This window comes from Diceros bicornis, chromosome 11 (assembly GCF_020826845.1).
Source record: "Diceros bicornis minor isolate mBicDic1 chromosome 11, mDicBic1.mat.cur, whole genome shotgun sequence".
Classification (NCBI taxonomy): domain Eukaryota; kingdom Metazoa; phylum Chordata; class Mammalia; order Perissodactyla; family Rhinocerotidae; genus Diceros; species Diceros bicornis.
The window spans coordinates 65,152,516-65,177,705 of NC_080750.1; the positions used below are offsets into that span (position 1 = coordinate 65,152,516).

General features: G+C 38.9%; 1 protein-coding gene across 2 annotated transcripts in view; it reads right to left on the bottom strand.

The window, feature by feature from the left end:
- The window catches only part of EXTL3 (exostosin like glycosyltransferase 3), a 129,000-nt gene that overhangs the window by 30,228 nt on the left and 73,582 nt on the right, over positions 1-25,190 (bottom strand). For both annotated transcript variants that reach the window (XM_058550430.1, XM_058550429.1), the window contains exons 2-3: positions 15,557-15,648; positions 11,345-13,973 (exon numbers count right to left, since the gene is read on the bottom strand). In XM_058550430.1, the coding sequence (XP_058406413.1) occupies positions 11,345-13,492 (2,148 nt within the window). In that variant the 5' untranslated portion in view covers positions 13,493-13,973; positions 15,557-15,648. The remainder of the gene's footprint in view (positions 1-11,344; positions 13,974-15,556; positions 15,649-25,190) is intronic.

The window sequence follows — 25,190 nt, forward strand, 5'->3', positions numbered from 1 at the left end:
TCATATGGTCTGACTCGCACTTTATACATGGACAACTGGCAAGTGGCAGAGCTAGACTCTAACTCATACCTTCTAACTCCAAATCAGTCTTTTTCTGCTAAACTTACATCAAACTGATAAATCTAATCAAACCAAAGCCCCATAGAAAATGCATTATTAATCTGTGTACCATCAAGAAAGAAAAATGCTGCCAAATAAGAAAGCACATGAAATAGTTTATCACTTAGAATGTTTACTTTATTAAAGAGCTTTTTAAGACTTTGCCTCAGCCCCAGAGGAGTTCCTCCCAAGTCAAGAAAAGGAAGAATCTGTAACAGATTTGCTACTACAGAGAACAGACGTCAGCCAAACAACACACGTAGACAACCATCTTGCCCTGCAGCACGTTTGACCAGTACAAAAATCCCTGAGCTTGTAGCCTAGGTCTCCCAACACCAGATTCAGCAGTGACAGAACAAAAGGACTGAGGCCTGGGTCAGGGAAAAGAGAGGAGCAAGGAGGGGGAGATGGCCAAGTACTCACCACAGTAGCTGCTGGGCTCCATCCCCATGCAGTAGGAGGGTGGCCAGAAGTCACAGAGCCAAGTGCCAACCTCGGCAGTGGTAAAATGCCATCTATTTTAAGATGCACCCAATTTCACAGATGTTAAAATGTAAAATAATGTCCACCTTAGAATCAATGGAATATAGGAGCTGTTCACTTAAACGCCGCCAACAAACTACCCTCGGACATTCATTTTACTTTCCTAACAAGGCTGGCATTCACTTAATACAGAACTGCAATTCTGCCAGTTCAGATGAACAAAGCTGCCCCTCAACTCTAGCAGTGAATCCACACAGCTTACAATCTAGTAGTGAATCCACAGAGCTTATAATGAAGAAAAATTAATAGAAAAATCCAACTCTTGAATATTCAATTGTAGGCGAACAATTTTGTGGGTTAATCACCAGGAGGATTGTCTATAGCAAAATTAGTAATCCAGGATCATAGCACAGAGCTTTAATACTCAAAAGTGTGGTCCAAAGACCAGCAACCCAGGCATCACCAGGGACTCCCTTAGAGATGCAGAACTGCAGGCCTACCCCAAATCTACCAAGTCAGAACTTGCATTTTCACAAGATCCCCAGGTGATTCCTACGCACAATAAATTCTGAGAGGCACTGGTACAGAGGAAAAAGCATGGATCTGTAGTCAGTCAGAAAAGCTTGAGTTCAAATTCCAATTCCAGCACTTACTAGAGGTGTGAACGTAAGTAAGCACCCTCTCTGCTAAATCAACACAGCACCATGTTGTGTGCAAAAACTGAAGTTGTTTATCAGCTAAATTTAATCCTACAAACAGCCTAACACTTAATCTAAAAATAAGAAATGACAAAAACTAAAATGATCATGATTTGATACCTAGAGCTTATCCAAAACTTTTTGTACAATTTACAAAGTAAATCAAATCAAAAGGACCTGCTTTATATATGGTGATGGACAAACAAAAATGTACAACCCAAAATTTCACAATGTTAGAAACCATTAAAACATCAATAAAAAAAAAAAAAGGACCTGCTTGTCCTTTGGAAGACTTAGAGCTGAAGGTCTAATATCAAATGTGCTTTGGCCTAGATTTCACGCATCGGTTTTGTTTTTGTGTGTGTGTGTGTGTGTGAGGAAGATCAGCCCTGAGCTAACATCTGCCAATCCTCCTCTTTTTACTGAGGAAGACGGGCCCCGGGCTAACATCCATGCCCATCTTCCTCTACTTTATATGGGACGCCGCCATAGCATGGCTTGCCAAGCGGTGCGTCGGTGCACGCCCAGGATCCAAACCGGCGAACCCTGGGCCACAGCAGCAGAGTGCGTGCACTTAACCACTTGCGCCACCGGGCCGGCCCCTCATACCTGGTTTTTTGAGGAAGTTTATTAAAGTCCATTAAGAAGCAAGTCCATTAAGAACAACTACTATGGATTCCAGGAATATAGTGCGGGTACTACCTCTGCTCATCCTGGCACAACTTCTCTGGGCGGGATGACAGGAAGATTTTCAGGATTGCAGAACTGAAGCAACAGCCATTCGAATAAAAGAAAAGCTTTGAAGGATTCAGAGAAACACAGCATCAAGTACTGCAGCAGCTTATCTGTGGCTGGCTCACAAACAACCGTAGCCAGTGAGTCTGCTTGAAGAATTTAGAGCAGTGGCTCTCAACCAGGAGTGATTCTGTCCCCCAAAGGACATTTGACAATGTCCATGGACATTTTTGGTTGTCACAACTAGGGCGGTGGGTGGGCTACCTGCATCCAGGGGGCAGAGACCAGGGATGCTGCTAAATCCTACAATGCACAGGACAGCCCCCCACAGCAAAGAATCATCCACTCTAAAATGTTATTGGTGCCATTGTTGAGACACCTGATTTAGAGTCAACCACAGGAAACAGTAAAGCAAACCTCAGAGTAAATGTAGTTCGTTATTTAAGGACCTTTCCCTCATAACCAAAAAGAGACTTCTGCCCTTATAAACTGCAAATACAAACTAAAATTAAGGAGGGAAAAGAGAGAACTTTCTTCTAACAGTTTGGTTCAAAGCTATAGTGCTCAATGGCTAGACAAAAGCTCAGCAAACCAACATTTATCCATTCTGGCACCGAAATCAGAAGGACAAAAAGACTCAAATATTTGTAATGCAGACATGCAGATCATCATTGGCCTCTAAGAGTCTGAAGAATGGCAGATCAAACATGAAAGAAATGAGGCTACCAAAAGTAGTATGTCATGTTTAGGAAATATTCTTTTTATTGTTTGCTGAGGAAGATTTGCCCTGAGCTAAAACAACTGTTGCCAATCTTCCTCCATTTTGTATGTGGGCTGCCACCACAGTATGGCCACTGATGAGTGGTGTAGGTCAGCGCCTGGGAACTGAACCCAGGCTGCTGAAGCAGAGCACGCTGAACTTAACCACTAGGCCACCGGGGCTGGCCCAAAATATTCTCACTTTTGTTGATGTTGTTTTGTTGAAAACCATGCTCCCTCCTTCCTCAACATTGGCCATTTTTTCATACCTTATGATTACACCTTAGCAACTTGTGAACATGAGGCCTGACCTTCAAGTTAATGATTTAATTACTGGTATCCCATTGACCAGAATGTAGAGCACAGTGCCTGGCATACAGTAGATGCTCAACAAATGTTTCATAAATGAATGAATGAATGAACAAACAAATGAGTAGGAAACAGGACCTAATGCAGCCCTGTCCATTCTATTTTCAGAATATGAAATAAAAGATTTGAGAAGTTTATATATTAAAACTATAAACATTCGATACACTGAAACCTCTTAGTATCTAATCTAGTTTTCTATAGCAAAAAATCCATCAACCTACAAAAATCAAGAGCAAAGCTCACTAACATTCATTTTTCTCATTTCATGTAAAATGCTCCCTGATGATGCTTCACTAGTTCTTCTGTTCATCATTCAGTTCATCTGTTTATCATTCATAAAAGCCTTGACTTTCTCTCACTACACCTTTTTTCTCATCACAATGCAACAGTACAGCAATTGTGGCCTAAAATTCTACCATATGCAAATGTACGCAAGTGTATGCATGATCAAAAACTAATTAGTAACTTCAGTTAACGTTCAACTTGGTTCTTGAGGAATTCTGGAGTTTATGATTGATAAAAGAACTACTACTATGATAGGGTCCTTTCTTCTAGTATGTTAACAAGGCATCTGGCTTCTAAATCCAGGCAGAACTAGCAAATCCACATGAATTAGCAAAGTATCAATTCGTATCACAAATTATTTAATTAGCTACCATGATAAGTTTGATTCCCAATTAATAGTTAACAAATATCTCTTAGTATCTAAGGGATGGAAATGTAAGTAGTTATTGCCATTAACAAGAAACAATAAAACAATTTAGGAAGTGATAGTTGCTCAGGTGAAGCACAATAATCAATTTGGATTCAAGCGGAAGAACTACCTAAATATGGAATATTTTATGAAAGCAGCCATGACTAGCCATAGGCAGATCTTTGAAGTTGGTAGGCAAGAAAAATAGGACATGAAGAGATTAAGTGAATTAAACCAAGTCATAAAGTAGACCAAGAATAGAAAACGCAAAAAAGTAGAACATATCTGAGAAGTATAAAATTAGAAAATGTGGAAAATATAAAGCACCATACAACGACATAACGCCACTGACTAAATTCAGCAATTTAAATACACTTATAATGTGCTTTTTAAGATCAAATTTTGCCCAGCCAAACCCAGCAGTCTCCAGTCTCCAGCAATACATCCATATGCATAATGCACTTCTGTAAGGAATCCATTTCTCAGAATGAACCTTACGTCAAGCCTCATACGGGCAATAAAGGTAAACAGCAACTACCTTTTGTCCTCTATACTCCTCTTTCCTCTAACTTAACAAGGTAACCGATCATAGAGCTCGGGAATCAAGAAAATGAGGTCCAAAAAGAAGCACACAGTCATGTGCACCTACTTGTGAGGACCATGGAAATAGAGCTTGAGGTGATTGGGTGGAGAGCTGATCAACAGAGAAAGGACAACTGAAAACGAAGGAACATTTAAACTTCTTGATTTTCCAAGGGACTCACTCATTCAATAAACATCAAGTGGTGGGGCAAAAAGCTAGGAAATGCAAAGAAGGAAGGAAAAGGACTAAGAAGATAATACAGTGAATTGATTTTCTGTTTATAACTTTAAATTTGGGTCTAACGCAGTATAAAAAATAGTATGTGTTTTAGGTTATGAGATACGTCTGTTTTAACTTATAAGAGAAAAAGTTGCCAATGATCCCTGTGAAACTGAAGGTAAAAGAGCACAGGTTAGAGGTTCACCATCAAATGAGAGAATGCATACAAGGAACATGACACAGTGCCTACCTTCCTAGCACATAAAAAATGCTCAAAATGGTTAGCAATTATTATAACATGAGATTAGTACAACCTCTTCCTATTTTAATTTGTAAATATTTTATTTATACATAAATATAAATATAAGCTGTGCCTTTCCAAGAGATTTAGATTCTGATTTAGTAAAAGAGAAAAATATGCACTCAAGAAGTGCAGTCAGAAGTCCTAAGACTTAAGTTCTAATTTAGGTATTAATTAGTCAAGAGACCTAAAGCAATAAAATTCTCTCAGTCTCAGATTCCTTACTTTGAATTAGTAAAAAGAATACATATAAACTAAGAGGGGGAGACATTACCTAAACAATTGATTTGCTGCAATTAGTAAATCATTTATGCAATGTCACTTTTCAGCAATTCCTTTATACATCTATAATTTTTGCTGTTAATTTCTGATTTCTGATAGCTTTGTTTTATATGTCTCCTTCACTGCCATGCAGCCGATTCTCACAGAAAAAGATAGCCATAGCTATAGCCACCAATTTATTAAGTAAAATAATGTCAAAAAAAAAAACACACTCAGATACACTAATACCTAGTGAAGTCTACCAAACTTTGTAGTCTTGGACCTAGTGAAAATAGACAAAGTTTCTTCCTGTTAGCTTCTCTTAGAAATCACAATTTTAGGAAATTGTCATCTGATACATTCAAGTAATATTTTTAAAAGTAGGGGGCACAGATAAAAAATAAAGAGTATCAACTTTCTAAGGACTAGGCCTTTAGAATTCTCTCTACTCCTGCCTAAGGTCTAGCCAGAAGTAAAGCCTTTTAACAGCCCGATTGGCAGAGGCCCAGCCTGAATATTAATAATGCTGAGTTTACTACATAGCCAGTTTCTCTTCCAGTCTTCTTTCTTTTTTCCATAGTAGACTACTGGGGAAACAGTATTAAAATAACTACCCTACCATGACATGAAGTTCCCAAAACAGAATTCTCCTTGTTCAATTCTAATATCAAGGGCTTGGAGGGAGGGAAAAGGGCAGTGAAAAATAATCTTGCATCTCTTTAGTTTTCATTTGGAAAAAATTGGTGCATTCTGGCCTTACCACTTCCACAGAGACCTTGGAGTCTTCTAGGCAGTGTGATATGCTTATCTCTGAACTCTCCATCGCCACCACTACTGCCTTGGTCCAAGCCACCAACGCCCCTCACCTAGGCTACTGCAATAGCTTTTGAATTGTTTGTTCTTTTCCCCATATTCCCACACATATCATACTACTCCCTGCTCAAAACTCTCCAATGGCACCCTAACACACTTAAAATCTAGAATCCTTACCATGGCCTAAAGTGCTGGCCTCTGCCTTCTCCAACCTCCTTTCAAACTCACCCCTCAAATTACTCCACCCCAGATATGCTGAGTATTCTTGCCATATCTTGAACAAGACAAGTTCCTTACACTTGCCATTCTCTGCATATTCCTCCAGAATTTACATGGCCCATTCTCTCACTTCATTCAAGCTTCTGCTCAAAGGTTACCTCTTCAAAGAGGCCTTCTTAGGCACCCTGTGTAAATTAGCTGCACCCTTTATGGAGAAGAGAATTAAAATTAAAAATGAGGGACTAGCTGTCACAAGACTGTCTGAGAAACGAGTGAACATAACAGTGTGAAGATGAGCAATGTTTTGAGTGAGGAAGACTACACTGTTAATAACTAAAAGATGTCCCCTTCATAATAGCCCAAGTTTTAAAATTCCCAAAGAACAGATTTTGACGTTCTCATTTCCACAGAATGCTCCAACAAAGCCACTCTATTTATTACTATTTTCCAGAATATAAAGCAGAGTGAAGACAATGTGTTAACTAGTCAGAACAAAGTAATAACTCAAACCAAAAGTTTAGGTGGGACTATGTATCAAAAAGAGATCACTTGGAGGTTTCTGCCTCCAGGATGGCTGAATAAGCTCCTACCAGACCCAATCCTCCTGCAGATGGTAACTATAAACTCCAGACAAAAATACCAAAAAAGCAATTCCCTGAAGGCAGAACAAATTACGGAGGGGAGCTGATATTTAGAAATGAATTACCAACAAGGGGAGAATCACTGTTACTTTTATTCTGAGAGTAGGCCAGAGTCAGTACCATGCAATATAGCTTAAACTTGCACACACTGCCCAAGTCTTTCCGGCCTGAAGAATAAGAGGAAAGAGTCTGGGGCAACCACAGACCCCGGAAAGAAAGAAGATTCCAGAAAAAAGAGAGATAGTTAGGGGGAGCTCCAAGTTCTGTGTATAAACTGCCTAGCCTCTGGCCCACCCCTAAACCAGGCATAGCTGGTACTGTTTGTAAGCAGACCAGCTAAATATTACAAGGACTGAACTCACATTTGAGTTGCCACTCAAGAGACAGAGCTTACAGTTTGAGTCCAACCAGATTAATTGCCTGCTAAAATTAAAATATCAACACTTTTCAGAGAAATAGAACAAAATCCAGTCTTCATAACATAACATTCACAATGTGTAGGGTTTAACACAAAATTGTTTGAGGCACCAAGAACCAGAAACACATGACCCAGTCCTCAAGAAAAAAGAAAATCAATCAAATCCCAAAATGACCCATATGTTGAAATTAGCAGACAAAAATGTTAAAGTAGCTATCATAAAGTAGCTATGCTAAAGTAGCTAGCATACTTCATATGCTCAATGAAGTAAAGTATACTCAGAGTGGAAAAAAAAAGAGACAGGAAATCTCAGCAGAGAAACAGAAACTATTATTTTAAAAAACATGGAAATTCAGGAACTGGAAAATAAAATATCTGAAATTTAAAATTGACTGGATAAGCTTAACAGTAGACGCAAAAGTCAGTGAACTTGATAGATCAAAAAAACTATCAAGGGGCCGGCCTGGTGGCACAAGTGGTTAAGCGCGCATGCTCTGCTGCGGCGGCCCGGGGTTCACCGGTTCGGATCCTGGGTGTGCACCGACGTACCACTTGTCAGGCCATGCTGTGGCAGTGTCCCATATAAAGTGGAGGAAGATGGGCAAGGATGTTAGCCCAGGGCCAGTCTTCCTCAGCAAAAAAAAAAGAGGAGGACTGGCAGATGTTAGCTCAGGGCTGATCTTCCTCACACACACACACACAAAATTATGAAAACTGAAGAAGAGAAAAAAATATTAGGAAAAATGAACAGAGCCACTGAGAACTGTGGGACAATATCAAAACATCTAATATACATATAATGGAGTTCCCACAGCAGAGGAGGGAAAAAAATGGGACATAAAAAATATCTGAATAATGAATAAAAACTTCCCAGAATATGATGAAAAACAACCTGATAGATTCAAGGAGCTTAGTGAACCCTAATCAGACTACAAATCAAAGAAAACCAAGCCAAGGCACATCACAGTTGAACTGCTGAAAACCAAATATAAAGAAAAAAATCTTGAAAGCAGCCAGAGGAAAACAACACATTACATACAGGGAAACAAAAATTTGAAAAACTATTGACATATCATCAGAAACAATGGAGGCCTGCAAGCAGTGGAACATCTTGAAAACGCATGAAAGTGGTGGTCCCCACTGTATTGGAGAGGTTTTCAAAAGACTAGACTTCAAATCCCTTGGCACAATACTTCTGTACATTTGACTCCCATTAGATATTCTCTGTTGTTACACTCCAGGAGCTAAGGAACCTGATTCAACTGTTTATAAAGCAGGCAAGAGACAGAGAGAGAGGAGTTGCCCACCATCACCACCTCTGTTCAGAGTCCCACACCATTCAGATGAGAGATCTAGTTCAACTGATAGCATTTATTCCATCTCTCTGGGTGGAGTCCTGTCACCTTGCCCAGGCCCTGCCGATTTGAACTGATATTCTTTACATAAAGCATTTGGGGCAGAAGTGTCCAAGAATGGTGGCAGTGAAGATCACATTTACTCTAAGCCAGATCCGACGTAGTTTCCCCTTTTTGAAAAGAATCCCTCTATACTTAAACACTTAGGGCTCAACAGATTTCATAGCCCACAGATATCTAGCATTTATGCCTATGGCTTAGATGGGATCCTGAGCATAAGAGAAGCACAAATTGCCCAGCATTTTCTGAAATGGCATGTAGGTTCCTGGGTTGATTCATTTAGCCAATATGCTTAATTCATTTTCCCTGAAGGACTGGTATCTGAGAGACTGCCTGGGAACCACCCTCACCTTGCTGCTAATTTTATAAAGACGTTTTAACTATAATGTAATGGATAGGGTAAGTCTGCATCCTAGGTGGAGAAACTACTCTGAGATGTCTCATAATAGCGTCATTTTTCCACAGGGGAGACAGCTGCCAGCCTCTCTTAACCCTGATACCCGGGGAAGCGCCGGCTCTACGCCCAATAGATCAGCAATTCAACTGCTGCCCAAAAAACCTGTCTCTCTTAAATAGAAAGCATAGTCAAAATATTAGAGAATGGAGTAAAATTCTTCAACTTGAAACTGTTTCCTCTTTTTCAGAAGAACTAGAAAAAACTTGTATCACTAATATGAGCAAGCTATTCAGAATGGCCTCCTATTTGGAAAGTTTCCGGCAATTTCCAACAAGGCATTGTATTACTGCAATGAGCTGCCCAGTAATCAAACAGGACTACTTATTTCCCACCAGAGTTAAAAGAAAAGATTAGTTCTGGTAATTTCTCTGATGAATTTCAGTCATTGTTAATAAGGGTGGCATCAGCTTCTCTACATCCCTACCAAATTCAAAGAAAACTCAGGAAAAATGGAAAACAAAGGCTGCTTCATTATTCTACTTGAGCAGCATCTACCTTTCACAGAACAAATGCTTTTTTTTTTTTAACTTCAATAACATTCAAAAAGTAATTGAGAAAGAAAAAAAGTGAAATTTACTTAGGAAGAAGTCTTAGAAGAAGGGAAAGAAACCTCTCCCTTTACAACACTTTACTTAGTATACAAGATAAATTCAGGGATCAAAAGTTTTTGGAACCCTATAGTCTTTGAATAGCCTCAGATTACAAATTCAATTAAATGAAACACAATAAAAGATTAGCAGCAGTAGTAAGCAAGTAGCAACAGTAGTAAGAAAGAAAATTTAAAACAAAGATTTGTACAGGGGAAAGTAAGTAGGAACAGCTATGACACAAAGGGAAATTATGTAGAGGATACAAGAAGCCTTTATCAGTGAAGTAAGTGAAAGCTGTTCATAACACAGGCAGAATATCCATACTGCCTTCCATCTCCTTTGACATGAAGGGATAAGTAGGAATCAATTATTGGGCAACTTTCTAGATTCCTTACTTGTATTATCTTAGATTCCTCTTTAATCCTGAAGTCAAAGAAGTTAAGTAACTTATCAAAGTTCACAAAGTGATTATTTATTCCCAGGTCTGTATCACCCCCAAACTCATAATTTTCTATTATGCCGTGCTGCTGCGTAGAAAATATTTTGCATGAATTAGTTCCTCAATGAAGTAATTTTTTTTAAAAAACTGGTCTAGCCCAAACATTCCCCTTCCAAATTCTTCCTAAAAAATACGCTAATTTTCTTAAGCAATGCATGGCCCATCAGACCTTGCCCTTCTTTGCTACCTTTTTCTGTAAAGTACCTATGCTGCAGGTTTAAGTGGCTGGCAGTTTGCTTAAGACTTGCTCTAAGGCCTCACATTTAAGAGAAATGGGTAATCTCACAGATTGTCAAATTTACATCAGAAAGTGGATAGACAAAGTATTCAGTACTAAAGCCCCATCCTGCATAATTGGCTATTATTTTTCCTGCAAAATACAGCATCCTAACCATAACAGATGGAATGAAGAATAAGAACCTGCAAGAGACTATAAAAAAGGTTCAGGATCTCCAACTCCCAAATATCAAACCCTGACTTCAGTGTTCCAAAAGACTTCTATGATATCCTGGTAAATGAATGACATAGGTCTTCCTAAATCCTTTGGGAGGTGATTAAAACTGCAGCTTCTGGAATCAGACATACTACAGCTCAGCTCCTCCATTACTAATCATGACCTTGGGCAAAATAATTAACCTCTCTAAGCCTCAGTTTCCACAGATATAAAAAGAAATCATAATAATGATATAAGTTCTATAAATGCTAAATTATAGTGCTTAGATTGTAAGTGCTTCTTAAATGTTAGTTTTTCATCATAATTCTCATCATCAACATCTTTATTATAAGACAGAAGAAGTCTATGGGGTCACTAAAGGGGTTATGTAAACTTTCTGGGGCGACTGTCACTTTCAGTTTTGGAGAGTCTTAGAAGATTTAGGAAGTGAGTAGAAGAGAGGGAACTGGCAAGGCTTGAGAGAACTGAAAAAGAAACAAGCAGAAATTTCATAGGGAAAGATTCTGTATAGGTTAAAAAAAAAGTATGTGTGTGTATATATATACATCCATATATACAAACACATACATATATACATATGGAAAAGAGATTAAGAGTGTAATAGTATCTCATGCAATGAAACTCATTTTTCTATTACCATGATGGGGACGCCAATGTCAGGCCACAGAAGGTCCTCTGATGGTAGCTTGGGAGAATTCCACACCACCACTACCTTATTCAGGTAAGGGAGGCCATTCAATCTCTCTAAAGAGTTCATAAGCACTTCCTCCCGCTCATAAGTCAACATCACTACCGTGAACTGCTCTCGTGGAACATTGCCTCCAAGTGCTGCCTGAAACTCCTTGCCAGAACCCCCAGATCCACCACCAATAGGCCGAAATCCAGTCCCTGAGCCCAAGAATTTGGCCTCTGAGGGCAACACAGGGTCAAAGGGTGTGTGGGGGAAAAGATGGAAAGGCCCTGGAGCCGAGTTCCAGCTGCGGTAAAAGTCAGTGACAGTCAAAGTAAAGTTGCGGAGGTATTTTGGTGAGGCATAAGGTGGCTCCGTTTCTACCGGCCCCAGGTCCAGGTCCCCGTTGTCAGCCATGTTGGGATCAGTTCCAGCCGCCTTGCCTGACCGATGGGGGATCTCAGCTGCTGCCTCTTCCCGGATGGGTGCAGCTGGGATCTGTATGCGAGTCCTAACCATAGCCAGCACGGTATTAAAAATACTGTCAGCAGTCGAGAAGTAAGTCTCCCAGAGAAAGCGGCCTTGCCGCCTCATAGCCAGTAGGTCACTATCCGAGAGACTTCGTAACAGGAAGTGAACCTCTGTAACACGTGGCTTGGGCACCACCAGGGCTGCCTCATTCCACTGCAGCATGTCCTGGTAAGGAAGCTGTACTTGCTCCCCCAGCACAACTGGGACAGCACCGACTTCCAGGGCTTCAAAGAGCCGTGTTGCACACCCAGACGAAATAACCAAGTGAGGGTCCCCAGGAGTGATAATGAGGGCAAAGGTGGAAAGCTTCAGTAATTCTAAGCGGTCTTCCCGCTCCCCACACAGTGCCCACTCAGTAGGCAGACTGGGTTTAGGCTGGTTTTTGCAGGTAAATTCTACCAGGACCTGATCTAGCTTGCTATCCTGTACAGCCTTTAGGGTGGCAATGATACGATCGTCATAGTCAGCTGGAGGGTCACCCTCCATTTCTTCTTCAAAGGAGCGGGCCTCCTGAAGGCTGGATCTCAGTGACTCAATCTTCTCACCCTGGAAGGTGAAGAGATATTTCCGCTTAACTGGCACCTGTGGTGGGATTTCCATGAAGTTGGGCTCTGACATGGCATGGACTAGTGGCGATACTACCAAGTCAAAGCCAGGTCTGTACTGGGCAGAATAGAAAGTGGACTGGGCCACCATGGCACGGCCTGTGCTGACATTATATAGTAAATTCTGTGTATCTGACTTCCGTGACAGATTGATGATAACGTGGTTGTGTCCATCTGTCCGCCAATGTGGTAGAGAATACAACTGCTTCTCAAGTTCAGCAGGCCGCAGCACTACTGGCTCCTGCATTTCTCCCACTAATATCACATAAAGGCAGGCAATGTCCGCATTTTCTGTAACATAAACATTGGCTCGTGCTGTAGCCTGAAAAGCTTGCTTGACCAAGGGATCCAGGTAGCTGCCAAAGACAAACTGGTCACTGTCATAAACATAGACTGGAAAACCAGAGGTGAGAGGGCAACGAGAATAATCAAAACAATTGTGCAGCCGGCAACCCCATATGACCTTTGGGGGAGGAAGGCCAGCATCATCCTTCTCTGGGAGCAATCGGATGGGCAGAGAAAGTTTGGGCTGATTTTGGGCCATCAGCTCTTTGTAAGAATGCTCAGTCTGGCTAATGACATTCTTAAGCTGAAGCAGGTCCTGCTTGGCATTCTCAATACTCTTCTTACAGGCTTCAATCTTCAGATTCAGCTTGGCAATTTCACTGTTCAGCTCTTGCCGCTTGGCTTCCAGTTGCAAGAGCTCTTCACTTACAGACTCTCGAATTCGGCAAAGATCCAGCACATGCTTTACTTCGCATAGCTCATTACCAGCCCGTGGGCCAAAAATCCGCTTGCCTGCCTCATCGGCCTCATCCAGAGTGGTGAGATAATAGTGAGCAATGAGGGGGAAGAAAACCAGAATGATGAAGAGCGTAAAACTGAGCCATGTGAGTCGGATACGGTTGGACCATCGTAACATACAGGTTTGACCTCCATTCCCCACTCCCCCATTGCGCAACATGGTATAGCCCGTCATGAGTTCCTCTGTGGTTCTTGCCCCCTCTGATCACGTTGGGTCACTCGCCATAACCATGAGTTTCTGTTAGACAAAACTCAATCTCTTTTCACTCACACGTTTCCGTAACAGTTAGTGTGCTCCCTGCACAAGGCACCAAATAGAATGGAAATTTCATTTTCCTCAGCTGTAATTGAAATGGTCTCTGACCCTATTCCAGCAGATTTTAAGTTCTGGTTGTTGACCAAAGAACATGTCTTTAATCTTTATCAAACAGTAGAAGGTACCACATTGCTGATGAGATGAAAGGGAGGAGGTCCCTGATGATGAAACCCAGGAAAAATACCCTGGAATTAGACAGACTTTTTCAACTGCCATAGCTCTTGTTCCTTGGTTTTGCTGACCAACAAATATGCATAGTTACTATCCACAGTTATAAAGTAGCTGGTTAGAACAGAAATGAATGCCAGCCTCTTAACGATGTCATTGCCAACAATCAGGTCTGCAAAAGAAAGAGAACCATGTCAGTCTTGAAGAGATTATGTTTAACAACCCTGCCCTCCCCCAGTACATTTCTAGAAAATGCTTAAATCTTATAAGATGGAACAATGGTTGGAACATTGATGTGTGTCTCACAGAACATTTTAAGTCCTATGTAGGTTTTGTCTGGTATGGATATTTGACTTGTGCTTAATAAGAAATGGATAAGTGTCCAAAAACAGCTTCAGTTTTTACACACACACACACACACCTTCTTCCTATTTAACTGGATATAGAGCAGCATTAGAACCCTACAAAATGATGATCAACTACATTTAACAGAGGGCAAAGATGTTTGCAACTATTTTTATTCCAGATTTAGGCATCATCTTTAGAGGAAGAGAAACACCTTCCTCTCCAGCCTTAATAGCTATGTTCATTCCTAACATGAAAGTCTCCTTTTGAACTACTTAAAAAAAAAAAGAATCTGTGAGAAGCTCAATTTGTTATATTCAGTGTTGAAAAGAGTTGAAGAGAACTCTTTTGATTTTTACCCAGTAGTAGAGGCAGTAATCCAGAGACAAAATGTATTTCCCAGTTTGCTTCTCATTTATCTTCTGTTAGCAGACATCATGTGCTCCTTCTTAAAATATAAATAGTAACTTGGTCTCTTAGAAAGAACACTATACTTAGAAATGAGGGGCATTATTTCTTATCCTTTGAAGACAGATTTGCTATCAGACCTTACGCCTCAGATTCCTAATCTCCCAAAACGGAGATAAGTGCATGGAGATAACAATAAATTTTGTTGCTATGAAAATAAAGGATAGAGGATGTGAGGGTACTTTAGGCTAATAAATCTTGAAACAACATTCCCAGTCCTGTTCTCTTACCACACTTCACTATGACAGACTACAAAAGCTCTTCACTTGGCTTCCACCTAAAACCCAACATATTCAGAATTGAATTCATAATATTCTGTGCCAAAGAGTACTCTCAATTTCTTTCATTCATTTCCTTCAAAAAGTATTTACCATACTCTTAACATGCCTAAGACATGCTAAGTGGGAGAATGTAGAATGTAAAATAATCCTTGACCTCATGGAATGTCCTTTAGCCAAAGAGATAAGATATAAATAAACAGCAAGGGTACTACTACAAGGCAGTACAAAATAAGTAGTACTTCACAGATGCTCATTCACTGTCTCTAGCTTCTACTTTTGTCAAAGAGATACAATTGTTAAAGGTTTGATAGAGTCTTCTCTCCCTTTAAATAAAATAAAAAGTTGACGACAGTGTCCTGAAAAAGCTTGAGTAAGTAGAGCAAGAGCTAAGGACAACAAAAAGCAAAAAATATCAATCATGGAAAAGCCTAAATTTGGATGATCTAAACTTTGATAATTAACAGCTGACCAAACATCCCAAAGACTGTAGGTTAATATTTCTAAAGCATTATCCTATTAACTCAAATGTTAAAATCTCTCTTTTTGTTTTCAAAAGAATATTCTCTGTACTTACGATTGAATCATAACAAAGAAAGAATTGAGTGGAGCAAAAAAAGGAAGGCATAATCAAGGCAATCCAGCTGATTCATTCCCTCCTTACCATATGTTTCAGGATCCTTCCTTTCTCTGACTCACGCAGCTTTATACTTCAGTATACAATTCTTGAAATAGTGAACTCCATGGCTTGCTCTCCTGATAGAAAACAGAAAAGTGACGCGCTATTAGAAAAATATTCAAAACTGAAGGTGCTATTAAAGAAATTATTTACTGTCCACTAGGAAAAGGCTTCCCTTATGTCTATAAGGTGACAACAGAATTTAATGTCCAAACACAGACACTCTTTTAAGTGAAAAGAGGTACTATTAATAAACACACTGGGACAACAGACATAAACTCGAAGGTACTGGCGAAGGAAAACCATCCAGATATATGGTTACCTATTTATGTGCTCTAAGACAGAATCAACCAAAACACTAAAATGTAGATATTTAAAGAGGAAACAACTTATTTGGAATTTGCTTAAAAATAAACAGAATGAGAGTGGTGAGCAGTATTTGGAGGTATAGATGAAAGAAGATTAGCCATGAGCTAACTGTTGTTGACACTGAATGATGGGGATACATGAGCGTTTATTATACTATGTTCTTTGTTTTTATATATGTTTGAAACTTTTCTTATTAAAAACTCAAAAATATATGACACAGAGGCTAAACAAATGTTTTTAAAAAGTCACCTGGAGACTGACTATACTTAATCTAATATTGCTAGTGCTACCAACTTATATGTGAACAGAGTTGGGAACAGAAACAAATATTCTCATGGAAACTAATAATTCAACAATGATTCAGAAAAACGTATCCCCATCAAGTTCCATCTCTTTTACTGGAAGAAAGCAAAAGTGTCACCAATGTCCAACATCATGAACTTTCTTTCCTAAACAGCTAATTAAATTATTTCAAGCACACACACAAAAAAGAAAACCCTCAGAATCTCTTCTGTCATTCTCTGGAAAATGACAATGAAGGTACCAGGATCTAGAAATAAATGCCACTCAAACATTCACAAGGAGCAATCTCCAGAGATTTTTACTCCAAATACAATATACCTGCCTTATTAATTCTCAGTCATCTGCCACAGGATTGAATGCCTAATTTGTCAGCCTGCCCCTACAATGCATTCTACACACAGCAACCAGAATCATCTTTTTTGTGTGTGTGTGAGGAGGACTAGCCCTGAGCTAACATCCGGTGCCGATCCTCCCATTTTTTCTTGAAGAAGAGTGGCCCTGAGCTAACATCCGTGCCCATCTTCCTCTACTTTATATGGGACGCTGCCACAGCATGGCTTACCAAGCAGTGCATCAGTGCGTGCCCGGGATCCGAACCTGCGAACCCCGGGCCGCCGAAGCGGAGCGCACGCACTTAACCGCTTGTGCCACTGGGCTGGCCCCAGAATCATCTTTTTAAAACATGAATTAGACCATGTCTCTCCCCTCCTTAAAAATTTTCAATGGCTTCCCATTGTACTGCCAGGTGCTTCATAACTAGCTCCTCACCAGCTTTCTAATCTCATTTGCCGTCACTGTTTTTGCTCACTCCACTTTAGCTACACCGGCCTCCTTTCAACTCCTCAACTACACCAAGCTCTTTACTGCCTCAGAACCTTTACACTTGCTGTTCTTTTAGTCTCAAATGCTCTTCCCCAGGCTTTTCTCCACGTGGCTCTTTCTCATCTTTCAGATCTTAACTTTCATGATAGTCCCATTTAAAGTAGCCTTTCTTACCCCCTGACACTTCCTGGCACTGACCTATTGATTTCCTTCATAGTATTTTTTCATTTATTTATTTATTACTTACCTTCCCCGACAAAACCTGATCCTTGAGGATAGGAACCTTTCTTGGATCACTGCTATATCACCAGTACTCAGCAAAGTGTCTGGCACACTGTAAGTGCTCTATAAATATCTGTTAATTAAACTAATTATATCACTGATCACTTCCTCATTCTACAAATTCTCAGCTTTTCCCTTGATTTCCCATGAAACCATGCTTTCTGGTATTCCACCTATTTCCCTGACTTATTCTCCCTTTCTACTTTGCTGGTACCCAGTCTTCCTCCTACCTCATAGAAAATGCTCCCCAAGGTTTTCAACATAATCTGGTAATGAATCCATCCACTAAAATGGCTTTAACCCCCAAAGCTACTAGTCCAACCCTAGCCTTTCTGCTTTGCACTAGTAGATCAGTATTTCCAACTCCCAGAGGATTACCTCTCATAGGGTATATCATGGTCACTTCAGGATTCCAAATACTTCCTCTTTCTAATAACTGTCACTTCTGCCCATGATACTACATTCGTCCAGTCTTACAAGCTAGAAACAGTGTGATATACAGGACAGTACAGCTAGATCTGGATCAAATCCCAGCTTTATAAGCTATTAGATGGTCACTTAACCATTCTGAGCCACGCTTTTTTTCATCGGTATAAAGGTAACAACACTCATGTTCAGGATTGTTACAAAAATTAGAGATACTGAATAAAAAATACCCTGCACAGCATCTGGCATACAGCAGGCTACTGGCTACAAGTCTTAGAGTTATTTTTAATTCCTCTAACTGCTTAAACATCCACATCAGATCTTGTACCAAACTGTATCCATTCTTTTTTATAATAATAATAATTATGGTAATATATTTATAATAATAATAATAATTTACAATAATATTTATATGTATCCCTTCCTTTTATTCTACTGCCTTCACCCTAGTACTGGACCATAACAAATCATAATGCCTAATCTCACATTCCCCATCAATTTATCCTGTGTATTACTCTAAATTAATATTTTTTATTTCATCTAATAGTGCTTCAGTTTGAATAATTTCAATGGACCTATCTTTGAGTTCACCAAACCATTCTTTTGCTATATCTAGTCTACTGTTAATTCCATCCAATAAATTCTTAATTTCAGGCATTATATTTTTCAGTTCTAGAACGGCCATTAGGCCTTTTTAAGAGGTTCCATCTCTCTACTGAAATTCTCCACCTATTCATTTTTTCCATCTTTTCCTCCATTTTCTTTAGCATATTTATAAGAATTAAATTCCTTATCTGCTAATTCCAACATCTGGGCGACCTCTGGATTTGATTCTATTTATTATTTTTTTGCTCTTGATCATGGGTCATATTTATCTGCTTCTTCGCAATCTTATAACTTTTTATTGTGTGCTAGATATTGTGTTTAAAAGAACCATAGACACTGGAGTAAATAAAATTGTCCCAAGAGATGGTATATTTTTTCTGTCAGGCATAGTGAATATAATTATGTAGAGAACTTCACTATCTCTACAAATACTTTTTGCCTTAAAGTTTACTCTGGTTAATATTAATATCAGTCACTCAGCTTTTTAAAAAAATTTTATTGTGGTAAAATACATATAACATAAAACTTGCCATCTTAACCACTTTTAGGAATACAACTCAGCAGCATTAATTACATTCACTATGTTGTACAACCATCATCACTATTTCCAAAACTTTTTCATCATCCCAAACAGAAACTCTAACCAGTAAGCAGTAACTCTCCATTTCCCTCTCCCTCCAGCCTCTGGTAACCTCTAATTTACTTTCTGTCTCTAGATATTCATATAAGTAGAATCATACAATACTTGTCCTTATGTGACTGGCTGATTTATAATGTTTCAAGGTCCATCTATGTTGTAGCAGGTAGCAGAACTTCATTCCTTTTTATGGCCGAATAATATTCCATTGTATGTACATACCACCATTTTGTTTATCCATTCATCTGCTGATGGACACTTGGTTGCTTCCACCTTTTCAGCCACTCAGCTCTTAGTTAATATTTGCCTACTTTAACTTTTTCCATTCTTTTTCTAGCAAACATTCCATATCCTTGTGTTTTATGTACCTCTTATAAATATTTAAGAACATGATTTTTTTAATAAAAATCCAATATAGCAATCTTTTTCTTTAAACTATAGCATTTGATCCACTTACACTTATTGTTATACATTAAGATTTACTTCTAACAATCTTATTTTGTGCTTTTTATCTTTTTTTTTTTTCTATGCTCCTCACCTCTTTCCTGACTTCTGTGCAGCTGATCAAGTTTTTTATTCCATTTTTTTTTTTTAACCCTGTACCAGTCTGGAAGTCACATATTCAATTTATCTTCTTCAGTGGTTATCCGTAACATGTAACATGCATTCTTGACGTAAGTCACAAGTTTAACATTATCTCTGATATTTCCTCCCTCTTCTCAATTAATAAAAGATCTTTATCTCTGATGACTTATCTCTTGACTTTTATGTCATTATTGATGGATATTTTAGCTCCACCTTGTTTTTATGCTCTCAATATTTTCCCTTATTATTATTAATAGAATTCATGCTTATTTAGATTCACCCACATATTTTCCAATTTCCTTACTCAGAATTCCATTTCTTTTTGTATTTCATTCCTTCCTCTGGTTGTTTCCTTTTTCCTTAAGTAGTTTCTTCAGTAAGAGTCTCTTGGTGGTAAACTCTGTTTTTATGTGAAAACACTTTATTTCACCCTAAATCTTGAATAATGATCTAGCTGGATATATAATTCTAGGTTAACAATTCTTTTCCACCAACAATGAAGAATCCTCTGGATTCCATCGTTGCTGTTAAGAAGAGAAACATCAATCTAATTGTCGTATCATGTGGATAATCTGACTTTTCATTCTGGTTGTATTTAAGATCTTTTCATCTTTGGACTTCCGCATATATCTACACGTGGAATTTTAGGAATGCTCAATACTCACTGAACTTTCCAATTCTTAAGATTAATGTCTTTCACTAACCTAGAAAATTCTCAGCCATTATTTCTTTGAATATTGACTGTCCCTCATTCTCTCCTTCTTAAACTCCTATTAGATGACTAGACGTATGTCAGACCTCCTCATTCCATTCTCCATGTCTTTAAACCTCTCTTTTATATTTTTTATATTTTCTCTCTTTGTCCTTTGTGCTACCTTCTAGAAATTCCCTCAGATCTATCCAGTTTAGGAGTCAGGAAATTTTTTCAGTAAAGAGCTAGAGAGTAAATATTCTAGGCTTTGGGAGCCACATACAGTCTATGCAGAATATTTTCTTTTGTCTTTTTTAATACAACTCTTTAAAAATTAAAAACCATTCTTACTATGCAAGCTGTACAAAAACAAGCCACAGCCCAGATTTACCCTACAAGCCACAGGCTGCCAACTCCTGATCTAGTTCATTAATTCTCTCTTCTGTGTTTAAGCTGCTTTTTATCCCACCCAACGGGTTTTAATTTCAATGACTATTTTACACTTCCAGAAGTTCGACTGGCTCATTTTTCTACTTGCATTTTTTTAATGATAGCACTTATTCTTTCTCATGTTCTCTATTCCTTCTCTTCATGTGTTTAGTCTGTGCTATCTGCTGATTCTTGCTCAGAGAGGAATGGTGGATTGTTTCCTCACAAACTTTATAATTCTGTATTGAGTTCATTTTTGGTAGTGCTTTATTTCTGGGAAATCTATGTGGTCTGGGTTGAGGATATGTCCCTCTAGAACAGTTTGTGTTTTCTAGATACTTTTGTCATATTATCAGCCTTAGACCACTTTTTATGTCAATTCTCAATGTAGAGATTCTCCCAGACCCCACAGGTACCGTAAATTTGAACACAAAACCTATATGAAGGGAAACTCATGGTCATGAATTCTCAGCAGACATTCCCTTCCCCAACCAATCCAGGATGCATGCTAAGAGAAACATCTCTGTGTGCGCACAGGCAGATTTTTTCAAGTCTATCTACTCCTTTAGTAAAAATTCAGCCCTTTGAAGATCTATACTCTTATCTGGTATCTCAATTCTGATATTCACAGGTCCAAGGCTTCTTCTCTTGTCTCCGTGGACACTAAAATTCAAGTTACTAAGACTGGCAAACACTTTAAGAGCCTGAAGCATCAGACTGCTCATCAGATGTTTTTCAATCCCCAACCTCCCCTGCCCCCATCCCACTTTTTTATTTTAATGAGGATTTACTTTTCTTTCTTGAGAGTGCAATACACATTTTGTAGCAGGAGTTTTTTATATTTATCTAGTCTGCTATTTTGCAAAAACCAGAAACCTCTTCCAGTCTTTTGTCTATGCATGAATAAACATGCTTACAAAAATGGGATATCATATTTTTTTTTGTAATCTGATTTTTTACATTTATATCAGGAAAAGTCTAATGTCCCACATCATTAGACATTTTTCTACATGATCATTAATAGCCAAATATCATCCCCCAATACAGAAAGACCATAATTTATTTAACCAATTCTCTTTTGTTACACATTTAAGTTGATTCCAATTTTTCATTATCATACTCAATGCTATAACAGCTATTCTTGCAGCTATCTTTGCATACATCGATGATTATTTCCTTAGAAAGAATTTTTTAACATGAAATTGCTGCATCAGAACACGAATATCTTACCATTTTAAATTACTGTCTACTAGAAGGATGATCATTTATCCTCCCACCAGCAATACAGAGAGCATCCATTTCCCGACAGTTCGCCAATTACGGTGTGAAAGAAAGGGTTATTACTCACCAAGTTTCTATTTGTTCCCCTACATTTCCCATTCTGCCTTACAGTTTGGTTGAAGCCATGAGACTAGGTCTTGCCAAAGGGAATGTAAATGGAAGTAATTTGTCATTTCCAGTACCAGGCACTTAAGAACAGGTATGGATTCTTTCTTCCTCCTACCACCTGCGAGACTGAAAGCAAAAAACTCTAAAACTATGAAGTGGCAAGACAGAAGCAACCCAGATCCCTGAGTCACCATCGGAGGAGAGCCACTAAGGAAAGCCACTTGACCCATATCAAACTGTGAAATGAGCAAGAAATAAAGCTTTGTTATGTTAAGCCACTAAGATATCAGAGTCTGTTGCTATAGTTAAGCATTAATTAACCTAACTAATCCAACTGAAGGACATTTTTTAAAAACCTGACAGTTTAATAAATAAAATGTCATTCTATTGTTTTAATTTACTTTTCTTTAGTATTAGAGATAGAACAATTTTTGTTCATTGAGTATCTATATTTCTCTTTTCATGCACTGTAAGTTCACATGTTTTGACAATTTTTCTATTTTTAAAACTTTTTCTATCACATTAGTCCCCTGCTCATATCACCCTTCTACCTTACTTTCAAGATCCTCTATAATCAAGATTTGCTCTACCTATCCACCCTAAACTATTCAACATATGTTCAAATCATGAATCTTGCAAGTACTATCTCAATGCAAAGAATGAGCTGGTTCAAGTTGTGCTCTTTCTCCAATCTTCCCCATCTCACTTCCCCAACAAACTCAGACAGACACTTGGAATGGCATTCTTCCTTTTTTTCATTTATCCACTTATTCTCTGGGGCCATTTTAAAGTCTACCGCTTTCATAAAGTTTTCTCCAACTACACTGGGATTTCTCAACTCTCTAAACTCCCACTGTACTCAATAACAGAGGATTCAAAACTTAATCAACTGTTTATTAGTTTAAGTAATTTACTTCTCTCCAGCTAGATTAAAAAACTCCTTACAGAAAGAAACTATTTTTCTCACCACTTTTATGTCAAAATTGACTTTAGTGGAGCCATTTTAAAATGGTGTCGGAGATGCCTTTCCAGAGTAACTGCCTTGTTGTCTTGAACCACGGACTGGGCCAAAACAGCAATTGTTTTACAGGCAATTGTTTGAGAAATCAGCAGCAGAACAGACATCCTGATCATAAACACTGATGATTATGGACTTGCTGAAGACAGAATCAACAATCAATGTTTAGCCAAAACTAGCTCTCTGCCTCCAATTCCAATGAAAATTCTTTTTAATACAACCTCCCTTCTTTGCCTTTAAAAGCCCCTGACTTTTATTCTCTAGTGGGACACTATTTGGGTTTCTATCTGAATGTGTGCTCCCCGAATTGCAATTCTTTGACCCCAAATAAATGCTTGCCTCTTAAACTGGTTTCTGTTTTTGTAGGTTGACATATGCTGTCAGAAAGCGGGGCCTGAAGCGCTCTCATCTTCCGCAGCCTGGCGTCCCCTGGAAATGGGTGTTGTACCAACACAAGTCCCACTGTGTGCTCACTGTTTCCATGGACAGCTCCATTGGCTCCTCTAACTGTGGGTCCTCTCAGATTCTGACCTCCCTCCCTTTTGGTTGAGGTCATTGCCTTTCTTTGGGATTCTGCAGCAATAGCCCAATCTGGGGTGGACTAACCAGGAGACAATTGTCTCCAAGCTGGCTCACGGCTATCGCCATCTGGAAGGGTTTCTCTGTTTGAGCTGGGTCATGGCAGCTCATAGCTGTTGCCGTCTGGAAGCGTTTATTCCCGATCTGGTGAGTACTCAAATTCTGTCTTTAATGTCATTTGTCCAAATAGCAGTGGTCAGTAGGTCAGAAGCAGGTAACAATCTGGGGCTTGCAACTGGTATCTCTTTGTCAGGCCGTGCTTTAACATGGGAATTGAGAAGTTCCTCCCTCAGAAATTCAGCTGGGTTTATATTTAAGATCTACAGTCTTTCTTCTTATAAATTTCTGTCTCAGTGGACCGATAATACAAAAGATGATTTAAAATTACAGTGGCCACTTTGGGGCTCCTTTGAACTTCCAAAACTTGTCTTTTTGCCCACTAGATTTGAGAACCGCAGACCAGACAAATTGAATGTAATCTTTAACTTCTAAAGAATCAAGCAGGCCACGTTCCAGCACACCTGCTTAAAAGCTACAGTCCAGAAACTGTAAATATTTACAAAGAACAGCAAAATCTTACTAAGCTTGTTTTGTGTCCTGAGAGCTTGGCTTGGTAACCGTCAGGTTGAGGGCCCCAAAATATGGTCAGATAGAAATGTGGGTTACACCCCATTTGCAGCCAGATATGGCTGGGCAGAAATGGGAGTTAAACTCCATTTGCAGCTAGGGTCTTACCAAACTGCTACCAGCCCTCAGGGGGAATTACATTGACTATGAGAAAGAATGTATCAATTAGATAAGATCATTTAAGAAATACCCTTAAAAGCAAAGGCTTCAAAATTCCAAAATAGCCTTATTGAAAGTTTCATTGCAAAAAGCTAATGAAAAGTTAAGATATGAGAGGTACCTAAAAGACTATACAAAAGTCCATTAAGTTAATGGCTTTACAGACACCCCCATATCTACTACCTTTGAAGAAGCACCCCATATGGGCCCCTCCCAGAGTTAACAAGACTGAGAGATTTTCTGGTAACCTGCTATGTTATTCCCTTAAACAGTCAAGGGGAAACTAAAATTAAAATTAGTGGAGTTGTTCAATATTGCCAGAAATATTTACTGTTTGCCTGGCTGAAACCTGACAAGGTATCTGAAAGGATTTAGTAACTTATGATCAGAAACTTGGCCAAATTGGAAGCTAACAGTCAGAGCCTGGCAGGAATTTTCTTTAGACTTTCCCCCCTAAGCTAAAATAAAGCTATATACCCTGAGAGAAAGAAACAAATGAAGGATAATGTAATTGGATAGGTATGTCAGTCCTTGATAAGCAACTAACCCCCCCTGTTTATCTCAAAAAGCTTGTAACCTCTCTGGGAACTATTATGTAGATCATCCTTGATTCCTAACACTGAAGGAAAAAAAAAAGAGGGAGGAAAGCAGCTTTTGGAGATGCAGACCGCTACAGAAGCACCGTTGCCCAAAACTC